Here is a 25,115-nt window from a genome sequence, read left to right as displayed (position 1 = left end):
AATGGCTGAAAAATTCTTGTTTTTTTTTTTTGTTAAAACTCTTTTCTGACAGCTAGTTCATTGTTCCAAAAATATCCATACCCTACCCATGGAGTGTTTTTTGTTTAAACCCCACCCTTATGGAAATTCCAGTTAAGCTTTTCCTTTTATAGTTTCTTTAAAATTTTTATCTTTTGAAAGGCCCTCTTCCCCTTCAAAAATATTGTTTTCTCAAAAGATATACCTGAACAACAAAAACAATACTATAGTAAATGGTTTGAACTCAAGAGTATCAGTAGGTCGTATACTGTGATCGTCTGGGTAAGAGTGTTTTTAGAAGAACTGTTGTTGGTGATTGACGTTTGAAGATTACTTCCTCTCACGTTGTCGAAAACGTCAGTCACCAACAACAGTTCTTCTAAGTTCTAACTACTCTCACCTGGACAATCGCACTATAAAACCTACAAACACAATACTGTGAATGACGTTTATGACAACTTGATATAAAACTTTTCAAGTTTATGGAGGTATAAAATTATTTAAAGAATGAAATTTACTGGCAGTGTGGTAAAAAATGTTTTACCACACACAGAATTCAAATGGCAGAAGGAACACTACGTGACCAAGAATTTAGCAAGTCTCTTTCACAGTTTTTGTTTGTGATATAGCCAAACACTGTCAATTTCTTCTTCAATCACTTCTTTTGGTTTCCAGTTCGGTAATGGAAAACGGCATGCCAGTACTTGAGCATCGTCTTTCATTTCCACTTGAAATTTATCTTGCAGCTTTGGCATCTGGGGATTCCAAACAGAAATAAAGATCACAAATTATAACCAAAAGTAATGAAAATTAATTACGGTAAATGCTATTTCACATATTTGCCTGCAAACAGACTCGGAGGGGCTCTCCATGCTATTTTTACTGTACATCCCACAGGGGAGTGACTCCCCTGTGGGATGTACAGTAAAAATAGCATGGAGAGCCCCCTCTTCCCCTGCAAGATATCCTACCCACACCACACTCAGTTTAATTGGCTTGCTCTGCTCAGAAGTCTGTTAGCAGGCTACAGCACAATGAGAAGGGAACACAAGCAAATGTCTGCCGATTATTAAGTGAAAAGCTATGTTTTTAACAATGTACAAAACAACCCGGGGGGGGGGGTGGGGGGGGGGGGCACTCCCTTATTAGGGCTTAATGCGGACCAGGCAAAACATTAGTAGAAACTTACCATTTCTGAGACTCCAAATATTACAATAGTGTCATAGGCTGACAGCTTAACCTGCAAAGAAACGGACCATATGTCAGATGAGTTATGTGAGATGCATGACGACTTGTTCGTTGTCAAGCAACATGACACGATCCTCTACATAAGCTCACCAATTTAAGCAATTGAGAAAATGAAATCCAAGGAAAAAATTCCGGGCTTCAATGTATGGGATTCAACCAGCAATCTAACACCGGAATTCTTGTCATTTAATTGTTTTGCCAAATTTTCAAAACCAACATTAAATGCCTTCATTAGATAAACACTTGGAAATAACTAAGTAACAATTCATATTAATTTTGCATTTATCACCTTCCACAAGTCAGCCCTTGAGAATGTGGCCTTTTGGTGAAGTCCTTGTAACCTGGCCTGTAGCCTTGAATACCAAACCAGCCACTGGTTGAGTTCATAACCATGAGCTTGGTAGCCTTGCCTGGCTGCAGCAATTACCTGTCAATCACAAACAGGAAGGCAATCTAAATCTGTAGTGACTTGGCAATAAGTCTAATCACATAGAGATTATAATTAAAGCAGACTGCCTCAGGTTTTTGTTTGGCGTCTTTTGCATCAGCAGCACTCCTAGGCCCGTCCTTGTCTGAGTCAGAGTGCCATATTACTAACGCCATGATGAGCCAAACATGACCCTGCTTACAGGCTTCACATTTCCTTAAGGCCATCCCCTTTTTTTTTCGTTTATCGTCGTATGTGTTTTCTGATTTTGGGTCGGTCGGTCGGAATTAAAAAAAAAAAAAAAAAAAAAAAAGTGGATAAGGAGTCTGGAACTAGGAGGCCCGGTACCTCAGCATAATGTCCATGGAGCCTGGAAACAAGAAGACATGGTTACAAAGTCAACATGGCGGCAATGGAGGAAGGAAAAATCGACGTCGTGGTTAAACTCAAACAAGAACAGCGTAAAAAGGATGAAACATTATTTAAAATAATGTGTCATTGCCTTCTATACCTTCTATATAAATTTTTGTTTTTGTTTTGAAAACACGAAAATCTGGGTCAGTCGGACGACGCTAAACAGAGAAAAAAAAGGGGATGGCCTAAACAACTATGACAACAAAATCAGGGTGATACCATCACAGCCATCTCTTTGAAATCAACCACTCCAGGAGAGGTACAGAATGGTGGAGGGGGGCAGGAGGCCTGAATCTCCTGCCCCTTGTGCCTGTTACTTCTGCTTCCCATATTTTTTTACTCCCACCTCCCACCCATTTCCGTAGTCGTTCTCTCTTTGTCCCATATCTATCGCAAAATATAATGAAATGTTGCAAAATTTTACTCTTTTTATCCCAATTCTCGCTACCTTAGGAATCCTGCTTCCTGCACTCCCTTCTCCCACCCTTTTTCTCCATGGGTCTGTACTGGGACCCTTGCTTTTCTTAATTTATATTAATGATTTCCATAACTGCTCAAAGCAATTAGATTTCCATCTGTTTGCTGATGATGCAAACTTATTTTTTAGGCATAAAAATATTGATATACTAGAAAGCACTCTCAACAATGAACTTAGTAAAGTTCATTCCTGGTTATGTGCAAACAAGCTCTCCTTAAATATTGAAAAGTCAAATTTTGTTTTGTTCCACCCAATCCAAAAAAAACTATCTAAGTCAGTTTCTTTATCAATCAATAATAAATCATTGACTCAAGAAATTTCCATTAGATACCTAGGAATTTATATTGACTCAAATCTTAACTGGAAAAGTCAAATTAATTTTATTGCAAAAAAGATTAAACGAAGTATAGGAATTCTTTCTAAACTTCGCTATTATCTTAACAGTAAAACCTTGCTGGACCTTTATTATGCTCTTGTTTATCCATTTTTAACATATTGTTTAATAGCTTGGGGTAATACTTATCAAACTTCTTTGCAACCTCTTTTTGTATTACAAAAAAAAGCCATTAGAATTATAACTTTCTCTAGCTTTTCTGAACATACAAGTCCACTTTTCAAAGATTTAAATGTTATCAAATTATTTGATGAAGTAACTTTTCACATTGCTGTTTTTATGTACAAATTTAAAAACCAACTTCTCCCTTCTAATTTTGATGTTTTTTTCACTTCGGCAAAAGAAACTCATGGTTACAATACAAGATTTTCTTCTAGAATGACTTATGCTTTACCCAAAACCAGAACAAATTATGGAATCTTTAATATTAGATATCAGGGTGCTAAAATCTGGAATGCTATCAGTGATGAAATTAAGCTTCTGTCACTTAAACAATTTAAGAAAAAATATAAATTAAGCATTATCACAAGCTATTAACTGAACCTTTTATATTTAAAACTATAATACGTCATTTTCCATCTTTTTTCCATTAATTTTTCTTTAAGCCTACTTAGTTTTGTTTTTGTGTGTTTGTGTGTTGTATAGTTTGCTTTGTAAATATTAAATATACCTGACCTTTTTATAAATTATTGTGATAAAAACTAAGTATGGCTGCCCAATCTTGTTAGCCAATCGTGGTTATTCTGGGCAGCCATGCACTTAACTCTATTTATGTTATTTATTGTTTTTGCTTATAATTGAATGAATAGGTGCAAAAAATAAATGTTGTTGTTGTTGTTGTTGTTGTTGTTGTTGTTGTTGTTGTTGTTGGCTCCCGCCCCCCTATCTCCCTCCACAGAATGGAGAGACATGTTGTATTTCTTTTTATACTTTACATTAATAAACAATTAATTTACAATATAAAATTAAACACACCACTCTCCCGTCCCCACTGCCCAAGTCTACCAACGTTGATCCCTGTCCTTTGTGAGCTTGTGCCATACGTATTATATTAGCAATTTGTCTCTCTGTAGCTGGCACATAAGGAAGACATATTTTCCTCAGAGCTGGCGTGACAAAAGGTGTCGTGACAAGAACAAGTCCAACAGCTGTAGCTCCTGTAATCCCGAGGATAACTTTGCCTAATTTTGATGATTTTCGCGGCTTCTTTTCGTCGTTGCCTAGCTCGAATCCAAGTTGCGGGTTCTGAGAACTTGTGTCTGTTCCTGGCATGTTTTCAGAAGAATGCGATTGTTCAACAATGCAAGGACAGATGAGCAATGCTGGCATGGAAATTAAGCTTATATGGCACAAATCAAAATGAACCAGCTAGCAGCTTAGCATTGCCGTCTGCAGCTATTGACCAAGTCTGATCGAGTGTATCTCCGCAGAAATTAGATGCCCCACTTTAACATTCCATCAAACATCATTTCGCATCGTACAGAACAAGGTGAACGACACGTTTTCTAGACCGCCAAAGAACAACAAATTCACGTGTAGTCCGCCATATTGAAATTACACTTTATCCACTGTGTGGGGAGGACTCGGGATTATTTGTATAGAACTCAAAAGACAGGACCAAGGACTTAGTCCGCGATTACAGATACATCACGAGAATTCGGCGTGTTATTTAATCACGCGAATTTTTTAAACAACATCCTTACTTTTTTGCCATCAATTTATTCTCACAGAACTTCCCTAAAAAGATAAAAAGTGAATCTGGTTTCCCCACCCCGCCACCCCGCCAAGTTGTTCCTTTTTGTTGATCGATCGCGGGCTCATAAACAGAAAACCAAGATGGCGGAATTGCGGAGGCAAAAATCATGATTCATTGAAACCTCGAAATCTTCCCTTGTGATGGTGCAATCTGTATTGAAATCAGCTGATCTGACACCAGTAATTTAGTATGTCAGTTTAACAAAGTAATAGTGTGTTGCTGAATTATGTTCGGGTGTCTTTTTGAAACCGATGAAGATGAATCTGAACATGAGAATTCAGCTGGAGCTGTAGTTTTGAAGCAACCTAAGCTGAACTATCCACCTGAACCGAGGGGTCAAACAAGAATATGTGGCCTGCAGAATCAAGGAGCCACTTGTTATTTAAATTCTCTACTGCAGACGTTGTTCTTTACTCCAGAATTTAGAGGTAATGTTTTCTTTTTGAAATCTAGGATAAAATTGAGTGCGAACATGAAACAGCTAGCATACAACGTATGGAATGTATTTGCTCACTATTGTTACACAGTGACAGTTGAATCACACTTAAAATAAACTAAACTGCTTTGTGAAACTGTCATTCAAAACTCTAGACTTATATCCTGAATCTTGTTGATTTACTTCCTGGTTAGCAATTTAATATTAGACTGGTTGCCAAGCCCAGGGGGAGTGAAAGTAGAGCACTCAAGTATACATTTGCAGAATGCAGAATGCAGACTGCAGAACGCAGAATGCAGAATACAGACTAAAAGAATATATTGTGTTACCTTTACCATTATTGAAAGACAACCGTAAACAGGCTAATTGGAGTGTTTAGTAGGCTAACCGGAGTAAACTTTTCACTCGGGTTAGCCTACTATGCACCCCGGTTAGCCTACTATTCACTCCGGGTTAGGGTTAGGGTTAGGGTTAGGGTTAGTCAGACACTGATTAAAGGACAATGATCTGAAAGAAGAAATCAGATTTATGCATTTGCAATATATGTAGAAGATGCTGATTGCCTACCAAAACACTGGTTTTCGTACTCACTCGTACTCACTCCAACAGGTATTTAACCAGCATCCACAGGAAGATACTTGAACATAGTCTCAAAGGTGCTGGTTGTAAGGGTCTGCATCCATGCACTGTATAGCATCAAAATTATTTGATTTTTTGTAAGCATTAAATATCTTGATTTCAAAGGTTTTTTCTACTATTTCTTAATTTTCAGATGGCCTTTTCCAGCTAAGAGCAGAAGATCTTAGTTATGAACCTAACAGTAAAACAAATTCAAAGGTAAGCATCTTCTTTTCTTTTTTGAAACTTTAACAGAACACAATTCTTAACATGGAATCCAGCCAAAGATGCAGTGGTTTTCAACACAATGTTCTTCCACATCAAAAAATAAAATTACCTTAATTTCTAATTTTTCAGGTTAGAGTGATACCAATTCAACTTCAGAAACTGTTTGCTAAACTTCTTCTTTTGGATCAAGACAGTATCAACACTTCAGAGTTGACAGATAGTTTCGGTTGGACAGGAAATGAGGTGACATAAAATATACATGGCATGACTTCGCACTAATAGAAAGTGAATAAATTAATATGGAGTTATGTTGCAAGCCCTTTCTAGTGGGTGATAATACTTGAAACTATGCTATATCCATCCCATTTCCATCCCCAGCCCCATCCAATCCCATCCCTTTCCGTTCCATTCTATTCTATTCCATTCCATTATACTTAAATTCCACCCCATTCCATTCCATTCCATTCCATTCTATTCTAGGACTCTGTATGAACACTCCCTATACTGCCCTAGACATAAAACTCTAGACTGATTATCCTTTGTTTAATTAATTTCCAGGGTTTTCAACAACAAGACGTTCAAGAATTGAACCGAATTTTATTTAGCGCTTTAGAGTCTTCTCTTGTTGGCACACCAGGGGAAGCTTTGATCAAGAATCTTTACCATGGAACATCGGTGACTAAGGTAAGCAAGCTCTGATATCAATTACTGGACTGCAAGAGAAATAAGTAGAATTGAATCTCTAAATAAATGTCACTTTTCCTAAACTCACTGTAGGCAGCCTTAATAAAAGAATTATATCATACAATCAATTGTTTCATTGTTGTGGTGGCTGACCTTATACACTCCTTTTCACTAAAATTATCTGTTATTTTGTGGCTACTTTTTGTTTTGCTATTACCCTGACCAGATACAAATTTTTGTACTGACTTAATGGAAGTTTCCCATATTGTAGGTAATTTGTCAAGAATGCAGTCAAGTCAGCGAAAGAGAGGTAATATTAATAAATATTTTTAGCGAAATTTGCTTTCATTTTACTTAGCAGTTTGTCACTTTATTTACAGAAACTCATGTATGATTATATATTAATTTTTATAAAATGTTAATTGCTTTTTCTAGGAGGATTACCTTGACCTTCCCTTGATCCTCTCTGGATGCAGTAGCTTGGAGGAGAGCCTATCCATGAGTTATGTTGCCATGGAGATCTTGGAGGGAGCCAATCAGTACAAGTGTGAATCATGTAACAAGCATGTTAATGCCACAAAGGTTTGCATAAAACCAACACCTGAATTCGTAGTTTATGGTATCAACATTGCCATCATTAGCAGCAATACCACCACAGCTGCTGCTCAAATCGAGCTTGTCGAAATACGTTTTTAACTTAAAGAGACATAATAAAGCAACATTTAGCCCTGTTCAGTACTGTCATATGGCAGAGGGGGGCTTATATCCGGAGGGGCTTATAATCGGATGTATTTTTTGGTTTCAGGTAGATGGGCCTATAACTGGGGGGGCTTATAAGCGGGGGTCTTATAACTGGAATTTTATGGTCTTACCTATTGATATTTTCTACAATTCACCATGGCCAGGGTTCCAAGATAAGGAGTCTCCCTCCAATTCTGACATTTTCATTGCTGAGGTTTGACTATGACTTCCAACGAGGTGAACGATTCAAGGTAACTTACAATTTTGATAACTTTCTTTTTCCTTAATTTCATTCATCATTGCAACCAACTGTAACTCAAACCATATTGCAGTAAATTGCATGTTCTGGTAAATTTTTATTTTCTCCATTCTTTCTAATTACTCCTTCTGTCAGTTTCATCTGTTCCTTCCCTTTTCCTCCATTCTTTCATTTCCATTTCCTCCACTGCTGGCATTTCTGCCATTCTGTTAATTTTGCCTATTCTGTCTTTCCTTCATTACTTCCAGTCCTCCTGGCAATTTCCTGTTTGTCTCATGTACATTTGTAAGGTAACATCTTTGCTGTTATATCTTTGTTTTATTTCTTGTTTATGTGATTGTGATATGTTGACTTTCAGGACAATAAAAGATATTTGTTTCCGGTAACACTCAACATGAAAGAATTTTGTGAATCCAGTTGCTTGATAGAGGAAGATCAAGATTATGAGTTATTTTCTGTGGTAATTCATGGGTATGTAAACTTTCTGACAAATCATAATGGGGCTAGTTCAATATCATTTTAGTGACCCTGTCATCTCAAACTCTCAAAAATAATTTGGAAAAGAAGGGAGTTCGGGATGGCTGATCAGCAAATACAAAGAGATTGATATGAGTTTGGGATAGTCGGGTCTTTCCAGTTTAATAAAGTTCTCAAATTATTGTTATAGTTCTGGAGGTTCTTTATCACTCAAAATAAATTATTATCATAATGTATAAATGTTGTGGATGACGCATCTCAAAAAAACATGGCCAGTTTTTTTAAGTTTGTTGTTCAAAATCTGTTTTAATTTTCTTCCTCAGTTAAAATAATTTATTGTTGTCATGAAGTGAAAGTAATAGCTCATTTTGGATTTGTTGAAATATTAAAATTTTATTTGTAACCTACAGCTAGAAAGTAGATATGGACCGCTATTATTATATAAAACTTAATTTTTCATTTGGATGTGTTCTTCAGTGGTAGTTGTTATGGTGGACATTATCATGCGTACATTCGTGACGTAGAGGGACTGGGAATGTGGTTTGAGCCTGTAAGTACTTGGCTATGCCGTAACTAGAATGTGATTTACTTAATTAGTGAATGTAAAGTAGTAATTTAAAAGCAGTACAAATGGAAATCAAGTTAGTGATTAAACCCACACTTTAGAACTGTGTTGAAAAGAGCTTGTAACTGGTTTATCGTTGAAAAATGCATTGAAACATAATAAAATGATAATAGCATTTTAAAAACAACATCAACTTAAGGATCAATGTAACTCTACTAGATGCTGTAACCTCCTGTAAGTGAACACCCTAGGAACCTGAGAGGTACGTGTCCACTTATGGATCGATTGTTAAAGATGCAGTGTTTGTATGTTGTTGGGGACATGACTGAGTGTCTGCTTACAGGAGTGATCTGCCATGGTGGTGCGGGGAACATTCCTGGCCTGGAAAGGATGAAAAATCAAGTTATATAATGTCTGGAATTTTGTCTCCAAGGAGAAGGAGCAAGTGACAGTTGTTAGAGAAGATGACAACAGGCAGAAGGATGTTATACAGTGTGGTCACCCTGTGGAACTGATTACCACTTTACTAAAGAAGCTTGGTGGTGCCGCATCTGTCAATCAGTTATGCCAGGTAACAGATGCATACTTACAGGTGGACAAATTTAATAAAATCGCCAAAATTCTGGAGCATTTTCAAATTGTTTGGGAGCTAGCCTCTTCCATGCTTTTGCAATCAAGTGTTCATAGGAGGGTAGGTTGCAGAAAGTTGAAAGCGGTGCAAATGAAATTGGCATCTCTAGTGGAATAGCTGACAGAATATACAATGCAGTAAACATATTTCTCAAATAAACTGGATAATTTAAATGAATAATAATAATGGATTGATTTGTGGAGAGAATGAACTCAGAAAAAAGTTCACAGATGGGACTCGAACCCACGACCTTCCGTACACTAGTCAGACGCTCTAACTACTGAGCTACTGAGAACTCTAATGGTGAGCAGTGGTCATTTGTGGGTGACACAACGACTGCATCGCGCAAATCACATTATGTCAATGAACACACACATTTAACTGCATCACGTAGTCACGTAGTACTCAGAATCAATCAATTCAGAATTTACCGTATTTTCTCGATTAAACGCCGGTTACCGAATAAATGCCGGGTCTCTAAGATGGAGTTGAAAATAGGCCCCTCAAGTATTTATTTAAGGTAAAATAAGCTGTAAGTATGGAAGCCTGATACATGTTTGTCAAAAACAATAGATAAAAACCTGTGCTTATTAAAAATCGGGCACAAATAAACTGCATGAGTCAAATAAACGCCGGGTATACAATTGCAGTTGTACTTTCAAGTTCCAGCAGTTTCTAAAATGCCTTGCTTTAACTGAGAAAACTCAAGCTAACTTAAAGCAATTTCACGTTACTCTCAATAGCCACAGGTGGTTCAATTTTTTACAGGCTTGTTTATCATTTGTTTAGTGCATGTCGAAGGAAGCAGGAATCTCTTGGAATAAACGATTCAAAAGTCAGTATGGACCATTGACAAAGGTACTGTCGTACTTCTGTGCTAACACGTAACGTGATATACATTGCAAATGACAAGCTTTCGAACTTCAATATTATGATCAATAATCTGAAATTAAGGGAAGGTTCAACAAGTATTTACTTACAGAATGCTTAGATATGTATACTTGTTGTGATATGTTACAGTGATTTAGTATGCTATGCCTTTATGCCAAATGATTCTCTGGGCTTGTCGAGACAGCCAGTAAGGATATTTCTTAGTTTCCTAGTGGTTGTAATGTTTATTGTACAAGCAGTGTGCAATTGTTTTAGAGCAGAGAAAGCCGAAAAAACCCTTTTCCCTTGTTTTGTAGATTGATATACTCTTCAAACTGAGATAAACAGCCTCTAGCATATCAAAAATTTCTTTTCAGTTTTTCAAGAAGCACTCAGATGTTTTCAGATTCAGTGATTTCTCAGGATGGGTGTCATTACAAAGCAGCAGTGAAGCTTCCAATAATTCAAGAGCAATTGCAGACCAAAAACAGGAACAACCAAGTTCAGACGGAAATGGTTTTCATGAAACAAGCAGTCAATCTCTATCAGAAGGGTATGCTAAAATGCTGTTTCATTCTTAACACGAATCTTTTTCTTGGTTGACTAACTAGATTGCACATTAATTTCTTTTAGAAAAACTTTGCCTGAGCCAGGACATTGTTGGTTTGATGTGAATGATTCAAGGATATCCTGTATTCGTGAGAAGGATCTCCAACATCAGTTTGCAGGAAAGGAAAGTGCTTATATGCTGTTCTACAGAAGAAAAAACCTTGTCATTTCCATGAACGACCCAAGTAAGAAAATGCATAGTTTCTGCAGTGGGTTTATTTGATGCACAGCATTAACTTTGTTTTATTTCTATCTGTAGTCCTCTTGGTACCTGATGTCCTTAGAAATGAAGTGCTTGAAATGAACAAAGACTTGACGAAACAACGGTGAGCTTTTATGTAAAAATTGATTTAAAAACTTGTGACTTTTAAATTAATTGTAACCATTTTTAATTCTTTTTAAGCATATTTCTTGTTGCTTTTCCCAGTGCACCCCAGAACCCCACACTTCTGTTTCATTATTCAGAGTAACTTTTCACGAAAGAGCATGCGTATTTCATAATACATATCTAAAGGTGGATTTCCAGTGACGCGTAATTTTTACGTGCGTTTACGTGCGTGAAAGAATTAAAAGACAATGTATGATCGGCCTGCATATACCTTTACGCAAGTCGTTCATACATTGTCTCTAAATTTTTTCACGCATGTAAACGCACGTAAAAAATTATGCGTCACTGGAAATCCACCTTAAGGCACAACAAAGGCTAACCCTGCTTGAACATGCGTTTTTTGGTATGTCTGTCAGTACTAGATAAACAACATTCGAAGGAAAATACAGGGATTAGGAAATAACACCAGAAAATTGAAACTAACATTTTTATTTCCAAATTCTCCATAGGGAAGATTATGATCGCCGTCTAAATCAAATATCAGTCAAAGTACTTTTTGCAAGTAACTATACAGTAACAGATGGCATCCTCATGCTTAAACAGGTAAACATTAGATTTAAATAAATACTTCTTATTAGCCATTTTAGTGTGTAGAACACTAGTATTTAACAATTATCCTGCGAAATCGCGCGGAATATCGACTGATACTTAGCCGACGAGGCCGCAGGCCGAGTTGGCTAAAATCAGACGATATTCCGCAAGATTGAGCAGGATAATTGTTTTATTATTCAACAAATTGTCAACGAAACACGTTTTGCAGAAAGATAAACTGTAATTATGCAGCGCTTTACAAGATTTCGGAAGAATTTTCGCATCCTACATATATCGCAGGATATCTGTTACGTACGGATGACAGATATCAACAACATTTTGACCATATATGGGCAGCGCGCGCATTGGTTGAATAATAATGCTGTATATTTTACTAGTTTTGCAGTATATTTTTGTGAGCCCGAAGGGCGAGCCAAAATACAAGAGACGAATAAAATGTATAGCGATTATTGTGCGTTAAAATGGCTAATGAGAGATTTATTATCCAACGTTTTCTTTACAAAAAATCCTGCCTTTCCACTGTTTTTGACTTTTTCACGTGGTCTGTGGGAATAAGAGGACTGCAGTACACGGAACATGTTAAACCGGTCTTGTAGAGTACAAATATGTACTCTTTTGTACTCGTTTTGCGCGTTTTTCTGCTACACTGAACGTTATAAAGTAAATGGTTTGAACCCAGGAGTATCAGTAGTTCGTATAGTGTGATCGTCCGGGTGAGAGTAGTTCTGAGAAGAACTGTTGTTGGTGACTGACGTTTCGACAACCTGAGCGGAAGTCATCTTCAGAGTCAAGTGAAAAGTTGTTGTCAGTCGATGATGTTATAAGTCTGGTCCGTTGAAGTTGATTGGTCAGTTAAGCCGTGATGTTATTGGCTGTAAGACTCGTGTAAAGTTTGTCATCACATTTCATTTCGATCCGTCTATTGTTAGTCTAATTAAGTCGTTCTGTTCCGTCTATTGTTAGTCAAATTAAGTCGTTCTGTTGGCGGTTCGTTTGTCGCTTCTCTTTACGTCGTGAATAAGTCGTTTGTAAGGTGCCGGTAGTTGTTGACATCTGTTGATAGGCTTCTGTTCTAAGTTTGTGTACCAGCTGTCCAGAGTCAGTCGTTGAAAATAGTTAGTACTGTAGGTTAAGCATTCAGCAGAGTCCCAGTCGATTTTGTGTTTAGTAAGTCGGTGGTGTTCAGAAATGTGATTGTTGACATCACCATTTCTCGTCGCTCGTTTGTGTTCAGTCAGTCTCGTGGTCAAGTTTCTACCGGTCTCTCCGATGTAGGAGGCCTGGCAGTCGGAGCATTTGATATTATAAATCGCTCCCTGTCTGTTGTAAGTTTGGTTCCTGTCTTTAACGTTGGTCAGTAAATGTCGTAACGTTGTTATAGGTTTGTGAGCTACACGGATATTGTAGGGTTGTAGGATCCGCGCAATAGTCTCAGAAGTGCCCTTGATGTAGGGTAAAGTCGCTGTAGTAACAGATGTCAGATTTCTGTCAGTTTCAGTAGTTCTGTGAGTGTTGCGTCTAATAAAGTCAGTATTGTAGTTGTTCTTGTGGAAAACGCGGTCAAGGTATTTGTTTTCGTCAGATAAACTGTCTGGTGTGTCACAAACTAGTTGCGCTCGTCTCGTCAAAGTCTTGATAGTCGTAGCTTTGTGGGAAGTCGGGTTGTAGGATGTTTCGTCCAGTAATCTGTCGGTATGCGTCGGTTTTCTGTACACTGTAGTTCGTATTTTGTTGTTGTCGCGGCTTACCAGACAGTCAAGAAATGGAAGTTTTCCGTTTTCTTCGATCTCCCTGGTAAACTGAATGTCGGCGTTCTGTTCGTTTAGGTGTTTGTGAAAGTCGTCGATTTCGTCTTTGTGTACGGCGGTAAAAGTATCGTCAACGTAGCGTAACCAGAGCGGTATCGTTGGATAACAACTTCTCATAACTAACTTTAAAATAAATTTGAGGAAGAATCAAAGCAGGCTGTGTTACTGTATTCGTGTTCACTTGAATGTAAAATTTGATTTTGTGTTTATTTTGTGCAACATTTGATTTATTTCGTTTTACAAGGGAGTGTCAACTGAGCCACTGGTAATATCATTGGACAGAAGAAATTCTGTATCTGATCTTCTAGAAACTGTCTTCAAGGTAAATAGCAACATCTACAATCACTAAACACTGAAATTGCAGTCGGGAATATTCATAACTCAAATATTTGTCTGTTAAAACCGAGGAAGGCCGAAGATTCTCGGCCGAAACGTTTGATAATAGTCAGTGACAGACAAATATTTGAGTTATCTACAATCATTGTTGTTTCACAGATTGTGTCTGGACCTACGTGGTTTGAACCTGATAACCCCGTTGCATTTGAGCATGGATTGCTAAGACTAAAGCCCTGGCCAAACGGCAACACAAGCGGGCGCAAGTTGTCTCAAGTTATACTTGCTGCGTACAGACTTGCGTTGGCTGGCCAAACGGACTCGCACTTGCAGGCCAGTGGTCAAAAAGCCATTTCAATGCTACTGCGCGCGCTACAATTCAATACTTGAAGTAATAATAAACTTGCGTTGGGTGACCAAACGGTGAAAGACTTGTGTCGACTTTCGTGCAAATTTGATCTCGACCAAAGTTAGCGCAAGTCAACGCAAGTCCTGGCCAAACGTAGTCGTAAGTAGACAAAGGTTGAAAACTTGCGTCTACTCCGGCGGTTCCCTTTCGGCAAGTCCTGAATTGTTTTTGGACGACACTTTAGTTGTTTTTGTTTTTCAGCTTGATTTATTCAGAGACAACAAAGAAGATAAAACTCTTCACATTGCTAGGCGATTGCCGTCAGGCCTGCATCTTTTTGAAGAATTGACGCGTAAGTTTATATCTCTGGTTCTGTTTTATGAGCGATTCTTGTCTTTTGTAACAAATCTTGTTTTCTGTGAAATAATAATACCGTACTATTTCACTGCAGAACATCCTGAAAAGTCTCTCTTGCAAAGTGGAGTGAATAGCGGCACAGAAGTATTCTTGTGGAATGGAAATGAGGTAGGTGTTATTTTAAGGTTGTACTTCTTTATTTGCTGATTACTCTCCAGACATGTCTTTTTTTAGGCATCAAAGGAATGTTTAGTCAGTACTTGATTGAAACGACTTCAGTGAAAAGGATTTGATGTTGCTTTACATCAACGACAGCCAATAAACTCTACTCTCGTATGACGTATTCATGACGCGGGGTCCAGGATTCGAACCCGGGCCACATTGCATTGGTAAAAGGCGAGCGCTCTCACCACTGTACCACACCCGTTGTCATTATAACATTGTTCGTGTTGTCGCATGTAGGTGGATGGCTGCAAGCTCTACCCAGGAGAAGACACTGCACCCGTCCTACTGAACATAACATATTCATTGTCTCAAGACCAGGAGGCTGTTGAGATTCAGAAACACTTCAGAAAGGACACTACAGTTGGAGAGATGAAGGTGTGTAGAAAGCGGAGATGAATTTCTTTATTCTCACTACTTGCCTTTTGACATTGTATGGATACTGTAAGGAGAAATTTGACGTTGACTAATCTGAAAAATTAATATTTTTAATGCTCTTTCGTCAGATAATGTTGTGCAACTCTGTTGGAATAAATTATGGAGATCTGCTCCTTAGCTGGGTGAAGTCAAAAGGTAAATAACACTGAATTTAGTAATAAACAAAAAGAGCGTTAATATTCACACTGGTGAAGAGGTTTCCTCAAAACGTCTGTTTTTAGACAGCCTTTAATGCACTCCAACACTTACTGATAATTATTTTGAGTGCTACGCAGCAAAAACTCTTTTTGTGACATAAAGACCGAGATTCTGACTTTGAAATTCTGGAAATCTAGACAAAATCTTTACCTGTAGTACTCAAGCAGATATGCTCATTACTGAACATTTGTTTTCACAGGTAAAAACAGTGAGATTGTGCTGCTAAACTTGTTTCAGGTAAAGCGTCTTGAATACTGCCGTTTTATTGTTTGTTGTGCGTTTTAGGTCATTTTGTAGGAGAAGCAGTAGCGTAAGTGATATAAATGGTCCAATATGTGGTAAGACTGTCGTCTTGATTTTGTTTTAGGATGGCCACACAATAAATGAAATCTGTCTTCAAGATGGCGACCACCTGGTTGCCGAGAAAGAGGTTAAAACCCAGCAGTAAGTTCAGTTCTTTTATCTCGCTGTGTCACTTAGGGTTTCCTTTTTCTGAAGGTTATTATCAGCGATGCTAGTTATGGTAAGAGTTTACTTGTTTTTTCAGATCCAGTGTTCAAAATGTCCCAATTTTAGCTTCTCAAGAGAATGAAAAGCATTCCAATATGATATCGTTTGTGGTGGAGAATAGGTGTTCGGTGAGTACAATTCCGGTTATAAGGCCTGGGCTTATACATCTTTGTTAGGGATTTTGGGTGGGCTTATAAACGAAGGGGCTTATATCCGGGGGTCTTATAAGCGGAATAAAAAAAGTTTTGAACTCTTCTCCTGAATTTTCCAGTTCTTCACTTTCTTCAGAACTTTCCACAGGGTAACAAGAGCTACTTGTATCTATATCGCTATACATTTCTACGCTCCCAACCAAGCCAAGTTTCATCTTATATTTTGCTTACAGCTGAGCGACTTGCAAACAACTTGACGTCACTCGACGGTAAACTCGTTCCCAGTGTCAGTCAAAATTTTAAGCTAAATTTTGCGTACAGTGGAACCCCGATATAACGATATGGCAAGGGAGCAGTAAAATTATATCGTTATATCAATGAATCGTTATATCAAAACTCCCGATATAACGATATGGCCGTAAGATAACCGAAAATATCGTTATATCGAGGTAAACCTAACATGCACTGTGTTACTGGATAAAGAGGCTTTGAATACAGTATCACTTTTGTATATCATCGTACAAAGCTGTTGTCAGAAACGATAGAGATTACTCGATTACTGTCATGCTATTGGATTAAATTCAATGTTTTGCTTAAATTGTGACTGTGTACTGATAATATCGTTATATCGGGGAAGATTTTACGTTCGATCCGCTAAATTCTCATCGTTATATCGCGATTATCGTTGTATCGAAGATCGTTATATCGGGGTTCTATTCCATACATTTTACTGTAACTTTTGTCGGGAAATAGAATATTCATCGTTTTACCGTTAGGCCATCCCCCTTTTTTTTTTCGTTTATCGTCGTATGTGTTTTCTGATTTTGGGTCGGTCGGTCGGAATTAAAAAAAAAAATTCAAAAAAAAAAGTGGATAAGGAGTCTGGAACTAGGAGGCCCGGTACCTCAGCATAATGTCCGTGGAGCCTGGAAACAAGAAGACATGGTTACAAAGTCAACATGGCGGCAATGGAGGAAGGAAAAATCGACGTCGTGGTTAAACTCAAACAAGAACAGCGTAAAAAGGATGAAACATTATTTAAAATAATGTGTCATTGCCTTCTATACCTTCTGTATAAATTTTTTTTTTTTTGAAAACGCGAAAATCTGGGTCGGTCGGACGACGCTAAACAGAGAAAAAAAAAAGGGGATGGCCTTAATATCGTTATATCGAGGATCGTTATATCGGGGTTCCACTGTATTTGGGAGGAGAAAAATCACCGAAAATTTTTTTGACAAATTTTAACTATGAATGTACACAACTGGTTTCGTATCTCCCTGCTATCTTAACAGACAACAGAGTCAGAAGAACAGAATGACAGTGCCAGGAGCGCTTGTTGGCCAGCTTATTCTGTCAAAATTCACAAAGAGCAGGTAATTGACTCTCTAAAGGCATAGATCATACGTCTCTTCTAAAGCATGTTAGCTCGTGGGTCACCTTGCCTTGTTGGACATTTTTCTCCTGTCAGAATTTACAAAGACCAGGTAAACATAGAGTGGTCGACTTTATAAGGCCAGCGCGTAGATCATGGTATCTTCTAAAGGACTTGCATTTTCTTGCAAGCCTAGATATGTAAATGACGTCGTACATTTGCATTACCATTTAGCACTTACATTATGGGCTTGAGAATTCCGACCTACAAACGGTGCTGTCTGCGCAGAGGTCAGAAAAAAATACAGTCTCCATAAATAATATGTATTCTTACCTTTAGACAACTTACTGTTACCATATGCTTTCATTTTTCAGACCATTGGAGATCTCAAGTCGAAAGTACTGGTACAGGCGGACTTCCAAACCATTCCAGGTTGTGATGCATGAACGCGTACAGTTTGTTTCAATGAAATAATGCTGTTATGTGCTGCCTACCGCATATAAGCAGAATTTTTTAATTTCTTACCGAGCTGACTAAGGGCCTGTTTACATGATTCCGGAATGACTTTCATTCCGGAACGAAACTCATTCCGGAATTAAGTTCGTTCTGCATTCACATGAAAGAGTCGACCGGCTCAACCTAGGCTTTTTCACGTGAGTGGTTTTCGCGCGAGATCAAAAACAAAGATGGCGCGTGTTTCGCTCAAACATGTTATTGTCCCCATTTATGACCATTTCTGCAATTTTAACGAGAAATTTGACCGTAGGGCTGCTTCTTTGGGCTAAACAGGAAATACTCTTACCTTTTTTCGCTCTGAGTTCAAACTGTGGCCTCCGTTTGCGGTTTCATGAGATGCGGTTTCATCTCGGAACGAAATTCGTTCTGTGTTTACATGATACCAGAATGAGATGTCATTCCGGAACGAAAATTTCATTCCGGAATGAAAACCGGAATGAACTCATTCCGGAATGACTTGACTTTCGTCTCCGTATCATGTAAACAGATGCAGAGGAATGTATGGGGATGGAATGAACTCGTTCCGGAATGAAAGTCATTCCGGAATCATGTAAACTGGCCCTAAGATCCTTAACTTGAGCTTTCCGTTTGTAACGCTCAAAAAACTCGAGTGAACGGTGAGCCCAAGTGCTCTGACGTTTGACATGGCATGATAGAATAAACAGTCTGAGTATTTACTTTCTGTTGCATTTGGCTTATTAATTTCCTTGTAGCTATTCTTTACTCTTATTAATTATGTATCTGTATCTCCAATTCAGAAATTGTATGTCGTTTACGAGTGGATGATGATTACCAGGGTCTTAGCCCTCCACGTAAGTTAGCGTTCCTCCCAATTTGACACTAAAGCTTGGCTTGAAATTCTAGCTATATTTATGAGTTGTAAAGACGCTGATTCATTTCTTTTTTATTTTCTTAGTGTATAGTTGTAATTGTATGGTCCGATTTCTTTGCACGGCCATGCAATTCGCATAGGCAAAGCTTTGCTGTTTGCAACACATACACACATCAAAAAAGCGCTACATACTTTACAATGCGATTATTTGCAGAACTTATGAGTAAATAAGAAAAAACTTTATTTCAGTGTCTATGTATTTAGCCCTTGTGGGCTAATTGGGAACACCAATTAAAATACCTAAAAAAACTATTAATACTTAAAAAATAGTAAGCCTAAAATCATTGAACATACTCAACTGAAAACTAATATTTACATTATCTTCTTAGCGCTACAGAGCTTACAGCAGTAACTATTGTTTTCTACATAGTCCGATAGATTCAGTTTTCTAATTTTTGTTCTAAAAGTAGCTACTGTCGGCGAGTTTTTCAGGTCTTTGCTTAGTTTTGACCATAGAAGTGGTCCAAGATATCTGATACAATGTTTCCCGTAGCGTTTAGTATCAAAACGCGGTAAGACAAAATCACTGTTTCTAAGTGAGTGTGAAGGGTCTTTGCGGAAAAAAAAAGGGCATTACAACAGGATTTGTTACACCACTTCTATACACTTAGAAACATTACAGTACAACGGTCGTAATTTTTAACTCACGTTTAATGGTCTCACCTTGGCTCTGCAGTATATGAACATGAAACAGTTGACGAGTCTTGGCTCAGAGAAGGTCAGAAGCTTGTTTTGGAAGCAGGGGCCCCTCTTCTTCAAGGAGAAATCATGATCAGATATTACATTAGTTCCTCAACAAACACCAGGAAAGAAATGGAACAAATCATTAATAAAACATGCACTGTTCGTCAGGTAAGCCTCCCGCGGGATATGAATGTTTTGGAATACCACCTAACTTCTGGCTAAATGCGATAAAACAATGATCAACATAAAATTTCTCCATACAGTATTAGTACATCGTGTAGAGGAACGTAAGGAGAATCAATAAAATAATCAACAAGGGAATCCTATCTCGATGGACATACATATACACATCCTTAGAATAAACAAGAAAGGAAATGAATGGGCGATAGAAAGTTTATTAGTTCGGTGTACAGTGATTCAAAATACAAATGTTACTATACGGGTTTATTTGTTGTTTTATTCAGTTCCTTTTTATTTGCTTTCTTTTTCAGTGTTTACAACTGTTAATGGAGAACTCTGAACTACAAGGTTTGTACATTATGCATGTGATAATTTACTGAATCTGTTTTATTTAATCGCGAGCTATTAGACATAACAAAATGCGTTGCTTTCTGGAGATCTCGACCATGTTTTTATAATAAACATTTAGTTGATTTGTTTGTATCGGTGTTTACTTATTTTTACTTATCACTATTGGCTGACCGATGCCTGCCAGGCAGTGTCATATTCAAGGGTTTTATTTTCATTGGTAGGAATGACATGGCACTTGAGAAAAACCAACTGGATCGGTGAACCTACCGATGCTTTGGACAACGAGGTGAATATCAACTTCGTGATTCATTTACCATTAAAATAATTGTTTGATAACGTTACATGCTGAACTTTCACTTGTTCTATAGGACGCGACTCTGGAGAGTGAAAATATTAAAAATGGCGACACTCTAATTGTTGAAGAGGGAAGGCTTCCCCCAAAGGTAATCAATTTTCAAGTAATATATCAAACACGAGAGGCAGTGTTTAATCGGGAAATCCAATCACCTAGAAGAGAGTTGAAAATACGAGATGTTTGGATAGCCGATGAAACGCTGTCTCGAGTGTTTGATAAATCTTCTCAATCGAAACAAAAACCAAGGAGTAAACGGAGAAAAAAATCGTAAAAATATATGCTAATTAGGATCGGGTATCCAAACCACCGTCACGGTTATGATTTTCATTGTTTTAGCTTGATGAATTGTTAATGAGTTTGAGAAATATTTATTCCTAAGTAGTATTCCAATGTGTTTTTCACTGTCTTTTCATTCAATACTTGTCAACTTTTCTAATTTCGTTAAAAAAAGAGAACGTTTGCGATGCACAGTTTTACAGGGTTTTTCGTGATTTTGTTTTCCTTTCTCACAGGGATTTGTTCGTCTTTCTCTGAGGCTAACAACAGCAAAACAACAAAGTTCTGAAGGCGTTCTTACCTGGATTACATCTGGTATTCAAGGTCAGTGATCCTCATTTCCTTCAATTGGAGATACGAGCAGTTATTGCTATTCTACAAATCCGAATGTGGAAGTAAGGTTTATGTTATGTTTTGGCTTTTCATCTACTTTTAGGTCTTCTTGGTTCATCTACAATGGAGACTTCAAAAAAGACGGATAACTCACACGTGAGTTCATTCATTCTCGTTTACAGAACAACCCTATATTTGCATCGGTGAACAACTTACAGGCTAATAGTCAGACCGACCGACCGATCCACAGAGGCAGATACACAGTTTAATTTACACTCAGATGGACAGTTTAATTATAGTCGATATAATATGCTACAACATAGCAATCCACTTAAGAAAAACACTTTTTATGCCCCTTTAGAATTGTAACAGAGATCTTTATGATGTTTAATTGGGGAAGGCTATTCCACACAGATCCTCTTCCGTAAATAATTACGTTGATTACTCATTTGCGCATTCATCAGGAAAGCGACTCATTGGAGCCTATCGGAGATGTAGAGATATCCCAGGAAGACTCGTTGTATGATCTAAAGCTACAGATAAGCCTCTTGCCACAGGTATGTGCAGATAAGAACTTCGTGGAAAGCTTAACACCCTTACTGTCAAGCCCGCAGTTTTTTGGTTGCGGTGTTGCTAAACAACTTGACGTTCTGATGGCGGCGACAAGCTCTCGTCACGTCACAGCTGTCAGAGTGCTATTGCTATCTCTGATTGGACAATAGGACTCGGAAACACATCGGGAACTTACTTGCACGAGGATTTGCGATAACGTGACACTTGTGGGGCTGGAAATATTGTTTCTGCTTCAGTTGAAAATCGCGAGCTAATCTCCCTTTGCATTAAAGCTAAGGTACGGATCAATTAACAAGTCGAGTGGTTATAGAACGTCTACCACCCAAGCCCGTTTCTCTGTTCCGTTTGTTACTTACACCAACTGGGTTCATAGACTGTAGGCTATTCTGAATGAACTGTTAGTTGTGCAAAACTGTCTGGCTTAACTTTTAACTTTATAACATTTCTCTGCAGTTGTCAGATCACGTGATTCCGACACCAGGATTTATCAGACTTCAGGAAGTGGTTAACAAACAGTTAACAAGAGTTCTTAGAGGAACGAATCGAACTTTGAGGTTCTCTTTGCTTTTTTTTATTTCAGTATTTTTCCCGCTACATTTGATAGTATTTGCTGACAGGAGGTATCCGCCAAAGGTTGAACTGTACTTCTATCATTCTTGCAGGCAGCTGAAACTGACCTCCTCTACTCAACTTTCTGTGTGCATTCTTCACCATGAAGAGGAGCTAAGGTTTGTAAAAAGGAGAAGAGAGGAGAATAAAGAAAATCATCAACTAAGTGATAAAAATGCCTTGATGTAATGCCAAGCTCTCAGAACTTACATTAAGAGATTTATCTGGTAATTGGTAAGGAGATTTGATAATTTGATCTACCAGTTAAGTAATTGCTACTAATACTGTGATTATTTTTTTTTTCAGTCCTTCTGCAGTCCTGTTGAAATTAAAGAGACGAATTCCAGAGGAGAGAAGTTACTATGCAGAACAAGAGGTAGGATAGCATACAAGAGCCTGAGAGAAGAGGCTTGCTTGTTACACGATACGATAAGGTTGGGAACAACCCTCGTGCTCAGGCTTCCCCGGTCCGTTTCTTGATCCAAAGGCGGGCAAGTTAAGCACTTAGCTAGTTATCAACTTGAATTTGACAGAGAAAGAATGAATCAAAGTAGACTTTTCGAACGTTAGCCCCTCGTTGGCGCAAAAAAACATGAAAAAAAAAATAAGACATGAAGGGCTAACGCTCGAGACGTCACTACGGCTTTCGACTTCAAGTTGACAATTATCACATTGATTTTTGTTTGTTTGTTTGTTGTTTTTTTGCTAGCGTTTACTTCCCAACCGCAATATTTTAAATCAATCCGAGCCAAACAGGAAAACAAGAACGTTACATTTTAAAGTTTGTCGATATTTTTATCCACATGAACCCACACAAATACCCAGCAGTCACCAGAACTAACTCCTGTATCTTGCCAGGTGATATTTGAACCATCTGAGGGTGCCTCCCCTGCGTCATTACGTCAGTTTGTTGCCAAGGTTTGCGATATACCTCTTAATCAGCTTCATCTGGCCAAGTATTTCAGAGCCAAGTACGATTGGATGGTTATTGAAGACAGACCCAAACCTCAGGTAAATTCACTATCATTAAATTTACTATATGTCGTTCCATTCTTTAGTCAATAGTTTTAACGAATGACTCAAATAAATACACTGGGTTGTACCAGCTAATATTCTGAACAGGGAACGCCGATCGTGCTGCGTTGTATAAAAGTTGTTCAACTTTATTCCTATTTGTGGCATTCCGTTTTTTGCAGTTACTTTTGGAGCCTTCAACACGTACATTTATTTCACAGGGCAAGCATAAAGGCGGGAAAAAGAAAATCAATTTACGACAATCACCTTTTCATCTTCAAGATGGTGACATCATTGGTGTTAAGGTAATGAATGACTTGTCTTCCTTACTGGGAAGACTGGGAAAGAATACAAAAGTTACAAATCTTCATCCAGCCCAATAGAAACCGCAAGTTTTACAAAATGAATTTTAAAAATTAAAATTAGAAGGGTGCTTTACCAAATAGCATGGAGGTGATATATGATCATTTCTTTTGTCCTTTGAAGCTTTTAAGCCTGGTTTTCACTAGCGACGCAAGCACAAGCGCAAGGATAAAGGCTCTTATTTCACCGTGAAAACGGCTCCGACACAAGCAAAAGCACTAGTGCATTGCGTTTTGACCCTTGTGCTTATGCTTGCGGCAAGCACAAGGGTCAAAATTTGTCCTTTTTGCGTGATTGCGCTGGTGCTTGCGTCGCTAGTGAAAACCAGGCTTTAATCTCATTTTGTCTTTTTTGGTGACGTGTTTGTAGTGATTTATCTTTGTCAATTTTAAAGCACTGTCAGTTCGATGCTGAAAACAAAGACGATTTTAGTACACTAGCTGATGACGAAGGGAAACAAAAACTTCAGAAAGAAGAGGAAGAGAAAAAGCTAAGGTAAACAAAGTTCTTCGACGTGTGATTTTTTTTTTTAAAAAGTAAAAAATAATAGTGTTGCTAGCTACCAGGAGGCACGATGGCGTTATCTATGAAACATTTTTTACCAAACATTTTTTAGACCCAAGTCCTTAAAGGTTTTTTTCCGTTTCTTATAGGAGGAAAGAAAAGCGAGCCAGACGATCAGAGGTTCCACTAACCATCCATGTGGACGACTTCAGATAGCATATATTTATTACAAAAAGAGAAAATGATAATTTTTTGTAGTTTTCAACAAGGAACCAAGTCTTAGGCCTCTTTTTTTTCGTACGGGCTGGGAAGTAAGGAGAGGTGAAAAGAAAGCGCGCGTAGCCTGGGGAAAATGGCAACGGAAGCGCGTGGGCGACACAATCGCCTCGCCCCTCCCTCCACTGAAGGAGCCTCTGTGGAGGAGAGACGAACCAAGTTACTCGAGGACGAGGAGGCGGCCAACTGCAGTCACAGTAGTCACGCACTAATACACTGCACGGATGGACCGTGCTTGGCTCTTTGATTGACTAAATTGTTAGTAAAACAAACAGAAAAATGTCAAACGATAGTCAAAACCATGGACCAGATTCACAAAGCTCCCCCTCCTCCCTCGTAAATCTGGCCTCCTGGTCACACAATACTCATCTTAAACGTGAGAGATTGGCAGCCGATATATAATATCGCTGCAAGAAATTAACTGAGTTAGAAATAAATGTAGAGAAATGCCAATTTTTACCTAGCTTGCGGCCGAAGACGGGACTTCAGGCGGTTGTGTTACACCATCAGCGGCGTGAAACAGCAGCCTGAAGTCCGTCAGCGGTCGCAGGCTACTTTTTACCATAAAAGTAAGTTATGCAGTAACATAGCAATTGTGTAGTTTTAGAATAGTTTATTAAAAAACCACGAGATTATGGACACCGCCATAATGTCATT

The 25,115-nt window shown here is 38.2% G+C and overlaps 2 protein-coding genes and 1 long non-coding RNA gene across 4 annotated transcripts; 2 read left to right on the top strand and 1 right to left on the bottom strand.

The window, feature by feature from the left end:
• Positions 1-53: 53 nt before the first annotated feature.
• LOC144660287 (ATP synthase subunit C lysine N-methyltransferase-like) lies at positions 54-4,621 on the bottom strand. Its single transcript, XM_078520896.1, has 4 exons — positions 3,955-4,621; positions 1,556-1,693; positions 1,208-1,258; positions 54-773 (listed from the first exon to the last, which is right to left on the bottom strand). The coding sequence occupies exons 1-4, from the start codon at positions 4,306-4,308 to the stop codon at positions 624-626; spliced, it is 693 nt and encodes a 230-aa protein (XP_078377022.1). The 5' UTR covers positions 4,309-4,621; the 3' UTR covers positions 54-623.
• A 165-nt stretch (positions 4,622-4,786) lies between these two features.
• On the top strand, positions 4,787-25,099 carry LOC144660282 (ubiquitin carboxyl-terminal hydrolase 40-like). 2 transcript variants are annotated; one of them, XM_078520890.1, is made up of 40 exons: positions 4,787-5,163; positions 5,944-6,008; positions 6,147-6,260; positions 6,576-6,701; positions 6,973-7,011; positions 7,137-7,283; positions 7,607-7,693; positions 8,060-8,172; positions 8,656-8,728; positions 9,180-9,314; positions 10,164-10,232; positions 10,622-10,797; positions 10,878-11,038; positions 11,113-11,179; positions 11,691-11,784; positions 13,846-13,923; positions 14,545-14,635; positions 14,735-14,808; positions 15,103-15,240; positions 15,369-15,435; positions 15,698-15,735; positions 15,866-15,942; positions 16,046-16,136; positions 17,453-17,533; positions 17,907-17,964; positions 18,807-18,860; positions 19,617-19,792; positions 20,116-20,152; positions 20,377-20,441; positions 20,524-20,598; positions 21,023-21,110; positions 21,223-21,275; positions 21,584-21,676; positions 22,146-22,246; positions 22,355-22,420; positions 22,608-22,677; positions 23,160-23,312; positions 23,537-23,620; positions 24,073-24,173; positions 24,332-25,099. In XM_078520890.1, exons 1-40 carry the CDS (start codon positions 4,962-4,964, stop codon positions 24,396-24,398), a joined length of 3,744 nt encoding a protein of 1,247 aa, XP_078377016.1. In that variant the 5' UTR covers positions 4,787-4,961; the 3' UTR covers positions 24,399-25,099. The 2 variants fall into 2 exon arrangements, with proteins under 2 accessions (XP_078377016.1, XP_078377015.1); XM_078520889.1 differs by having other exon boundaries at positions 9,177-9,314.
• Positions 16,648-17,437, top strand: LOC144660288 (uncharacterized). The gene is made up of 3 exons (XR_013572074.1): positions 16,648-16,766; positions 16,798-16,923; positions 17,307-17,437. It is a non-coding gene; the product is annotated as an uncharacterized LOC144660288 (long non-coding RNA).
• Positions 25,100-25,115: the final 16 nt, after the last annotated feature.

Source organism: Oculina patagonica, chromosome 7 (assembly GCF_052425735.1).
Source record: "Oculina patagonica isolate OP01 chromosome 7, crgOcupat, whole genome shotgun sequence".
Taxonomy (NCBI): domain Eukaryota; kingdom Metazoa; phylum Cnidaria; class Anthozoa; order Scleractinia; family Oculinidae; genus Oculina; species Oculina patagonica.
This window is presented reverse-complemented; position numbering and strand designations above follow the sequence as displayed.

Coding starts and splice junctions, on each gene's coding strand:
- LOC144660287 (XM_078520896.1), bottom strand. CDS start 4,308: ATGCCAGCATTGCTCATCTGTCCTTGCATTGTTGAACAATCGCATTCT. Junction 1,694..3,954: donor GCAGTGGGGACGGGAGAGTG/GTGTGTTTAATT, acceptor TGTGATTGACAG/GTAATTGCTGCAGCCAGGCA. Junction 774..1,207: donor TATTTGGAGTCTCAGAAATG/GTAAGTTTCTAC, acceptor TGGAATCCCCAG/ATGCCAAAGCTGCAAGATAA.
- LOC144660282 (XM_078520889.1), top strand. CDS start 4,962: ATGTTCGGGTGTCTTTTTGAAACCGATGAAGATGAATCTGAACATGAG. Junction 7,012..7,136: donor GTCAAGTCAGCGAAAGAGAG/GTAATATTAATA, acceptor TGCTTTTTCTAG/GAGGATTACCTTGACCTTCC. Junction 21,111..21,222: donor GATTACATCTGGTATTCAAG/GTCAGTGATCCT, acceptor ATCTACTTTTAG/GTCTTCTTGGTTCATCTACA.